General features: G+C 29.1%; 1 protein-coding gene across 1 annotated transcript; it reads left to right on the forward strand.

Annotated features, from left to right (window-relative positions):
* Window positions 1-394: 394 nt before the first annotated feature.
* LOC146532260 (BOS complex subunit ncln) lies at window positions 395-7,103 on the forward strand. Its single transcript, XM_085197385.1, has 10 exons — window positions 395-700; window positions 1,242-1,429; window positions 1,950-2,136; window positions 2,708-2,838; window positions 3,569-3,781; window positions 4,246-4,467; window positions 5,004-5,171; window positions 5,410-5,503; window positions 5,787-5,916; window positions 6,130-7,103. The coding sequence occupies exons 1-10, from the start codon at window positions 526-528 to the stop codon at window positions 6,269-6,271; spliced, it is 1,650 nt and encodes a 549-aa protein (XP_085053511.1). The 5' UTR covers window positions 395-525; the 3' UTR covers window positions 6,272-7,103.
* The last annotated feature ends 2,209 nt before the right edge of the window (window positions 7,104-9,312 follow it).

Below are 9,312 nucleotides of genomic sequence, written 5' to 3' on the forward strand. Positions count from 1 at the left end.
CCAGTTAATTCAAAAACCTGATAACACATATACTCATAGTATATTAAAAAGTTTTATGTATGTGCGTTGATTATAGGTTCGATCTTCACTCGGGGAAATGAATATATTTTAATTAGTTTCATTTTTTTGTTCTAGTAAGACAACGTTTGCATTGTCTTATTTTATTATTATTTACGCCATTCAAAACAAAATTGCAATTCCTTGAATTTAGATAAGAAGCGCAGAATAGAGTAAAACATTATTTTATCTCTCTAACTACCCAAGTAAACGTGAAAAAATAATCTTGGAACTAAAAGTTTAAAAAACTATGAAATATTTTATACCGTTAATAGAAACGTAAATTGTAAATAGCAACTCTTTTTAATCTGTGTCCTCACTCCACTGTCAAGTCACGTAAGTCGCAACTCGCAATTGAAATGTCATTGACCGACATCACACGTAAGGTTTCTTTAATAGGATAGTATTATTATAAATTGATTTTTTCCAATAATTGCATTATAAAAGTGAACGTAAACAGTTACCACGATGTGGCTCGATCAGGCGGATGGTTTCGCCGAAATATTTAAAGGATATATACCGTATTATTTGCTGGTTGTTTTTCCTATTTTTATTATAATGTCGCCTGCTAACCCAGTTGCCGCTTCTCACGAGTTTTCGGTGTACAGAATGCAACAATTCGACCTCCACACAGTTCCCCACGGTAAGTTAGTTAAATGGATATATTTCTCATTGATAATATTAAAAATCGATTTTTGTTTTAGGTTATATTTTAACTGGATTCAAAATTATATCTTATCTACGAGTTCTAGTTTATTAAATCTCATCAAATGTTGAGATTGTTTGAGTTGTGATAATTTTATCTTTGATCTTGTCTTCTAGGTTAATTAATTTATAATATCAAGGTAGTTTAGACAACTATAAACATTGGTTAAATCCTATTTAACACTTATTCTTAAATCGAATAAAATATTTATCGATATATTTGTAATATTTTCCGAATTGATCAATTAAAATTCCTTTGATTAGATTCCCTTGGAAAAAAATACTTTTGTAAGAAATAAATCCTAATATGCCCTTGTAATAGACAAAGCACATCAGTGACTTCCAATACTGAACAAGTAATGTCTCGAAAATCAGACATTAAGTGGGAAACAGAGTGTGTTAATACTAAGTTCCTTATGCCTACCCTAACAAATGTGAAATACAGTGTAAATCAAAAAATATATTTTTCTTATTAATAGGATGCCGCAGCGCTAGTTTCAACCTTGAAGGCCGCTCCCTCACATCTTGGAGCATGTCCCGTCACTGTGTTGTGGCTCGCATTCAAGACATTACTATTGACCAGTTTGTTGAAATCAGAAACAAAGCGGGTGCATTATTACTGGTTTTACCCAAAAATGATACTTTACTCACTGATGATCAAAAAGAGGTATATATATATTTTTTTAGTTATGTGAATATTTCGCTTTACAGAAAAGGCAAACTATCAGAAAATTTACTCAGTGTAGCTTCTTTGTTTTAGTTTAATTATGAAAATAATATGACTCTCGTAATTACAAATTGGGTTAATTACATAGAAGACAGTTAACTTCTAAATAATCAGCTTGTTTTACAACTATTTAATGTAATGTTTCAACTATTTAATTCATTCTTTTTAATCTAATTAAACTCAAAAAGAAATGACAAGATATATTTAATCTAAAGAAAAGAGCTTTTTAATGAACAATCACCAAAGTATCTTATAAGAAAAAACATTATATGCTACCAAAATGGTAGGGGGTGTAGTTTAGTTATGTTCATTTCTTTGCTAATGTAGTAATGCTTGAATAATTCAATGCTGCTTCCCAAAGTTTACTCTGCTATATGAGGCATACAATTTGAAGTTAACAAAAAATAATCAAAAGACAGTAAAATTTCATAAAAATATAAAAAAAAGTAATTTATTTCAGCACATTAAACTCTTAGAAATAGCTATGATGCAACAAGAGATCAATATCCCAGTGTATTTTGCCGAATGGAATTCTGAATTTGAGGGGATTATAAGTGACCTTCAGCATAGCTTCATAACTGATGACAAATCTGGTACTGCCTTGGAAGCCATGTTTAATACTGTTTCATCGAATGGCTATCAGATTGGTAAGATTATTTGATTATATTTTTGTATCTTGTCAGTATTATAGAGGCTGTTGTGGGGCGGTGGGGAATTCTTTTCATGTGCCCGTTCTGATAAGACAAAGTGTTTCATGGAGTTCGTTCACTCCATGTCAAATCCATTTTTGAAATCCACTGCTGGACATAGGCCTCCTCTAATGATCGCCACTGCCTGCCGAAACTCCTTTTACCAAGACTAATAATAATACAATGTCAAACAATGACCTATTACTAAAGAAAAGAGAATTAATGTTACAGTGCATAAATAAATTAAAGAAAAATATATGTATCTATATTATTATAGCAATAATAAAAAATAATTCAAGATAATGTAAAAAAGTAATAGTATCTGAGTATCTTCAGAACTACTGGAATGGTTAGACATGATTTCTTTTTATTCTATAGCTATTAAACTTGGGCAGGATTTTAGATATATTCGATTTTGAAATCTGTCACATCTTGTAGACAGTACCTTCTTGTAGAGTTCAGAGTTCATCTTGTAGAATAGTAGATAACCAAGCTATTAACACTATTCCTAATAAAACTGTATTTTTAGTGGTATCAGCATCAACACCCCAAAAAGTAGAATCTAAACCGGTGTCCGTACACGGCAAGTTGGTTGGCCGTTCCGGCACAGCACAGACTATAGTGATTGCCGCTCATTATGACTCATCTAGTATTATTCCTGTAAGTTTTACTTATTTATATAATTTATTAGTAAAAAAATATGTGGATTATTCGAAATTTTTGATGTTTTTACCTTGATTTGATTTGTGTAAATAAAAAAAAATGTTAAAAGAATAATATGTACGTAGGTTAATTGTCGAGAGCGTTTATACGGAATTTATGAAGTGCAGGTTCAATTCCTTCTATACATTATTACCAAATTTGTTTTGTATTGTTGATTGTCTAAAAAAAACATTCGAAACAATTTCTAGCATATTTTATATAATTTTCATTAAAGTTAGCAGTGCCAGCGCAAGTACCTCTCTAGTCTATGTACACTTTTTAATTTAAAATTATGACAAAAACAACAAAGAATGAATTTCTTTTTATGAAAAAACATTACAATATGTCTCATTGTACTAAAACTTGTTCTTTTATTATTAGTAGACTACCTTAAAGTCATTGTGGGGAATCTATTGTAATTTCTTATAAAAATATTCTAACTGTAAACGCGATGGTTGTAGGCGAAATCCAGGGCAAGATTATTAAATATTATTTATATATTAATTTCTAGATTAGTAAACTTTAGAGTGTTGAAATGTTGTAAACCTCACCTCACACCGGTAAAGCACGGTATTAAGTTACGCCACTCTACTTACAATGTTTCGAGAATTCAGCAGAATAAGTTCCCAGGTTCTCTTCTGTGTAAGGGATACATCGTGATGCTCAAAAAAATCTTTCATATTTTTAGGAATTATCAAATGGAGCTGATTCGAATGCATCAGGGGCTGTAGCACTTCTAGAATTAGCTAGAATATTCTCTCGTCTCTATACAACTGCGCCGGTGCGCGGTGGCGCGTCACTACTCTTTGTGTTAGTGTCCACGGGACACTCCGTCAATTATTTTGCCACTAAGAAGTGGTTGGAGGAACATTTAGATGGTGCTGATGCTTCTTTGTTGCAGGTTGGTTGGATTTTTTTCTTGTTATCGATTATAGACTCGATTTGAAAATTGATAGTTGATTTTATTTATTTTAAATATCTTTTTACACTAAATTATATAGTAAATAAATTAATGGCCGAGCTTGGCTTTGTCGCTTAAACTTATTGTAACATTATAGCAAAATTATATCAAAACATTTATATGAATTATAGTTTAATTGTTATTCTGATGTTTGAGCTATTTAACTGAAAAGTTTCATTTAAATCCGAACGCGGTATTACGTGAAAAAGGAATCTTAAAAATTGAAACGATATATTTTTAAGTCCGGCACTAGGTTTAAATAATCTGTATGAATAAGTCTAAATAATGCAAAATGCTGAAAAAAAAAATTTTCGTCTCATAATCCCTTTAAATTGTACAATATCCATATCATATTAAATATTATTTATATGTCTTTAGCTTATATAATAATATTTTCTTTCCAGGACATTTCATTTGTAATGTGCCTAGACTCTATTTCCTCTGGACCACTAACAATGCACGTATCAAAACCACCTAAACCCGGTTCTCCGGCTCAATCTATGAAATCTCGTCTGAAAATACCCTTAGTTCATAAGAAGATCAACTTGGCGGATGAACTTTTAGCTTGGCACCACGAGAGATTTAGTATTAGACGTATGACTGCGTTCACTGTTAGCTCTTTGGAGGTAACTTTGGTTTATGTGTTTTTAGATGTATGTAGTGAATTAGGCAGATTCTAGTATTAAACACTCCGTTTCGCACTTTCCGCCAAATTCTGGAGGCATTGTGTGTTGTGTAAAATCAATGTGGCTTTGCCTCGATAGCAGAGCAATGAAATGAAAATAATAAATATTTAATTTGTTTCAATCGGAATTGAACCCACAGCCTGTTGTGTTTACAGTCAGCTTGTACCCCTGTGCCTTTACTTCAAATAAAGAAAATAAATAACTACATGTAAGTGACAATATTCTCTAATTTGGTGTATTGAAAGATATCACATAGAATTTTATAAACAATCATACAAAATAAGGTAAAAAAAATAATAATAAAATAAATATAATAAATTAAAAAAAATTGTAAGAATTTGAATTTACCCAACCCACAAGTTCAGTTCAATTTTAGCTTGGCACTGTAAGAGATTTAATACTTTACACTTGGCTGCACTTTTAGGTGTTAACAAGTGAAGTTATTATATATATTTGTATTGTTTTTTCTACTCCAGACTCACAAAGACCCATCACGCAGTACAATATTGGATATCCCAGCTGAAAATCATCTCCATATTTTAACAAAGAACATAGAGAATACGGCGCGGGCTCTCGCCTCTCATATATACAACTTGACGGACGAGGAGAATGATGAAGACCACCAGATGTATGACGATGCCCTGGTAGGTTGTGGATTTTGATGAATTTTGATAATTTGTAAACATATTGTAACATATTGTCGTTTAAATAGTTAGCATGTTCGAACAGCTTCGCGCTCGTGGTCAAAAATAAGTAAGAGTTGTTTTTGACTGATGTTGAACCTACAGCCGTCGCGTTTACAATCGTACGCCAGTGCCCCTGTACCATAATGGCCTTTTTAGTATAGATAATTGTAGAAATTAATTTATATTTTTTTTATAGAGTGTGGATGAATCGTACATAAAACATTGGTATAGATATCTCTCATCTCAGCCGAGAGCTCCGCAAATGGTTACTACTATGTCGCCTAATGGAGGTAATTTTATTTTTTTTGTTTACTTTCACGCTGTATCTCGCATATAACAGATGAATTATTATTTATTTCTTGTCCAGTTTATATAAACTGCGGCGTTGAGTTACACTACACTCACGGTATTGCTTAAGACTAGACAGATAATAGTTTTTTTGCTAATGGGCTAAATATCGTTAGTAATATTCAACCAAATCGCAAGAAAGTTAACGTGTTTTTTTTATAAACATCTATGTTCATATTTATGTTTATTTTGTTGTTTAAATACATCTTTTTTTTTTAATCCAAGGTATTACAGCTGCGTTAGAAAGGGCCCTATCTAGATATATGGAAGTGACGGTCAGTTCTCATGCAGTGGACAAGAGGGAACCCGAATACGCATTATATTCACCTACAAGAGCAATTCTGTACGTTTATAGGTAAGTAAAGTAAAAATTTAACACCTTTCTGTACATATTTTTTTAAATTATGATTTGTCAGGGCGGGGAAATGAACCTGAGAAACTAGTGTTAAGACACTCCGTTCCTATTGAGACACTTTCGTTCCCCATTTAAAGCCGAATTGAATAGCGGAATTCAGCACTTTGAAAATTATAAAAATAAATTTAAATTAATTTTTGTTTTCATTTGCAGTGTGAAACCAGCGGTATTCGATCTCATACTTACTTTAGCGATCGTCGCCTACTTAACCATAGTATACTTCGCCATACAATTGTTCCCGAGATTTTACGAAGAATATGCCAAAATAGTCACCGGAAAGGTTAAAGTTAATTAAATATTTGATTTTTTCACCAAATAATATAAGTACAGTTTTTTTTTATTTTGTGTAGAAACTATAGGAAAGTATAGATTTCATTTTGTTTTTTATCTGTAGTTGGAAGTTGTTTTTTTTTAGTTTTTTTTTGGTACAAGTTCAACAATTTATCGGTTTTTTTTGTGAACGAAGAATATTTATTTTAGTGAGGGTTTGCTTTTATTCATACTCAGATGTTTTTGTTCAATTTAAAACGATATTTAAGATTACATTTGAAATTTTGAACCTATTGCTATCTTATGCATGGTAATTCAAAACCAAAATAAACAAAGAAATATACTAACTAGTTATTGTATTAAATTTTTCTCAATAGTAGTAAATCAATTTTAATAATTGATTTTAGAAAATTAAAATGATCGGTCCTTCTATAATAATATTTATCAAAATCAATTTTATTTAATGTTTCTAAGAAATTTAAACTGATTTTCGTGTTTAATATATTATGTAAATGTCGATCAAAAACCATTAAAAATATATATAAAGCAATTTTTTTAAAATATATGTATAGTTCTTACTAATACTTATAATAAAATTGTAATTGATCGCTATCTGTACATGGGAATATATGAGTAAATCTATTATTTGGGCCATTTATCAATGTTATAGAACCCAAAACAATGATTGTTAAAAGAAATGTGTAGTTCAAGCGGGCGAAGTCGCGAGCGGGTCGCTAGTCTAATAATAATTGTATGAATTTGCAAAATCTAATTAGTCTATTTGTATTCTCAAAAAAAAAATTAATGAACCCTTTACATTTTTAATTAAAATGGTATAATGAAATAAAAAAAATAAAGTTTTACTATTTTTGTTTTCTAATTTTAAGAGAAACGTGAAATGAATAATTACTTCTAAGTATTATTAATAAATAATTTATAAGCGATTTGCAAATATAATAACTTTTTAATTTATTAATTTACAGGTTAAAATTTACACAAATCAAAATTTTTTCTGACTACGATTGTGGGTTCGATTCCTATGGATTAAATTATTTTCATTTCCTCGGTCTTATTATTTAAAAAATGTATGGTTTTATTATTTATCACGCATATATCATTGAATGATTAATATATTATAATGGAACAAAATGGCAAATTTAATTATATAAAGTAGGTTTTAAGTTTTTATATAATAATAATGCATGGTTTGCCGTCCGCGAGTTCCTTTTATCCAGTTAATAGTTTGAAACTAACATATTAAATATATATTCTATACCAATAAATATATTACAAAATATCCATTTTTCTTTGTCATTATTTTAATCATTACTTAAAACGTAGTCAGATGTCATTTAAATTTTTTTTGTTATTTTTGATATCAAAGGTTTTTGTATATAAATACAGTACGGTCGATGGGTTGTGGCCGCCTTGAAGTTAGGTTTTCAAAAACTTTAACGAATTGTGCACTCGAGATGAAAATAATCGAAAGTAAGAAAAATCTAATCTCAGAACGGCCATAACTCAACCGTACTATAATATTAATTGTTTTTGTCCTATATCCTTACATTCCCAGGATTTAAATAATAATTAATTGCAATATTTTTTTTATTTTTATTTGATTTTTTTTGGTTTTTGTTGGTTGATACGGAAATAAAAAATATTTTCTCATATAACCAATTTTGTATGTACATCATTAAACAATGTGTTACAAAATAGTACATCTAGTTACCTTTTAAGGCTGTTTATTAAAAAAAATAGATCCAAATAATAATATATATCTCAATATTATATTATATAAAAATATATAAATAAATTATATTACTGCCACTATTTATATAAGTTAACTTTCATCGATAAAAAACTAGTCTCAGAAAATGAGTCATTATAACAAAGTCACACCTTTAAATTAAACAAATATATCTATAAAATAAAAAAAAATGTAAGAATTTCGGCTTAGGTCCATAGCAACATATGGCTTAGTGGTCAGAGCGCTTGGACAGTTTCCAATAGGCGCGGGTTCTAATCCAGCTACATTTAAATTTTTATATGAATAATTATGAGTTAATTGTATAATTTTATATTTATTCAATATTATTAAGTATTATTGCATTCTGTAAATTATAGGCCAAATCGTGAGCATATTAATATAAATATAGATTTTTATTCGAATTTTATTCTTTTGATTACAATTTTCACATTACTTGCATTAAATAAAATTTTTATCACAAAAGATTAACTAATACATACTTTAAATATGTACTGGTATGCATATATTTAAGTTATTTTTCGAGTAGTTTCAAGTTAAAATAAAACACTAAATGTCATTGTGTTAGGATGGCTTTTTTTCTTTAAATAAAAAAAATATATAATAAAGATTATCACTCGTGTATGGATTTTAATAAAAATATGTAACGTAGTGTTTTATGAAATTGTAATATTGATTTAAAAAATAATAATAGATTGTCGAAATTTTCCTTAGTTAGTCGGTACTATGGTTTTTTTTTAAATATATAAAAATGTTTTGATTGATTTAACCCACAATTTATAAGTTTCGCAATAATGAGCAATATAGTGGAACGATTAAACAATATATAATTTTACCAAAAATTGGTTTATAAATTATAGCTTCACGCTGTATCCCGTATCCCTAAGGTAGCCAGGGGGAACCGGTTGAGACACCACGTTCCCCCCGTACTTCCCTTTTAGAAATTATATACAAATAATAATATTTTGTTGAACCCTTTCCATTTTATTCTCATTATCTCGATATTTGTAGTGACTTCACGTGAAAAAAATAAAAAGAAAACAATTATATGTATTCAAGAAATATATTTAAGTAATATTTGTAAAAGTATTAAAAAAAAGTCATTTTTTTACAAAATATTATAATGACTTATGACGTCACAATTCACTATTATTAATTATAAATGGCTGTTCAATTTTTTTTTGTATTTAACTTATTGGCAATTTTCTAAATAACGATTAGTGCAATAATACTGTTTTTTATATAAAAAATCAGAATTTTCTTTAAATTGTCAGGTTTTTTGAGCAAAGTTTGTATGCAAA

The sequence above is a fragment of the Heliconius melpomene genome, chromosome 14 (assembly GCF_056956725.1).
Source record: "Heliconius melpomene rosina isolate 202511_hmr_F chromosome 14, ASM5695672v1, whole genome shotgun sequence".
Lineage (NCBI taxonomy): Eukaryota > Metazoa > Arthropoda > Insecta > Lepidoptera > Nymphalidae > Heliconius > Heliconius melpomene.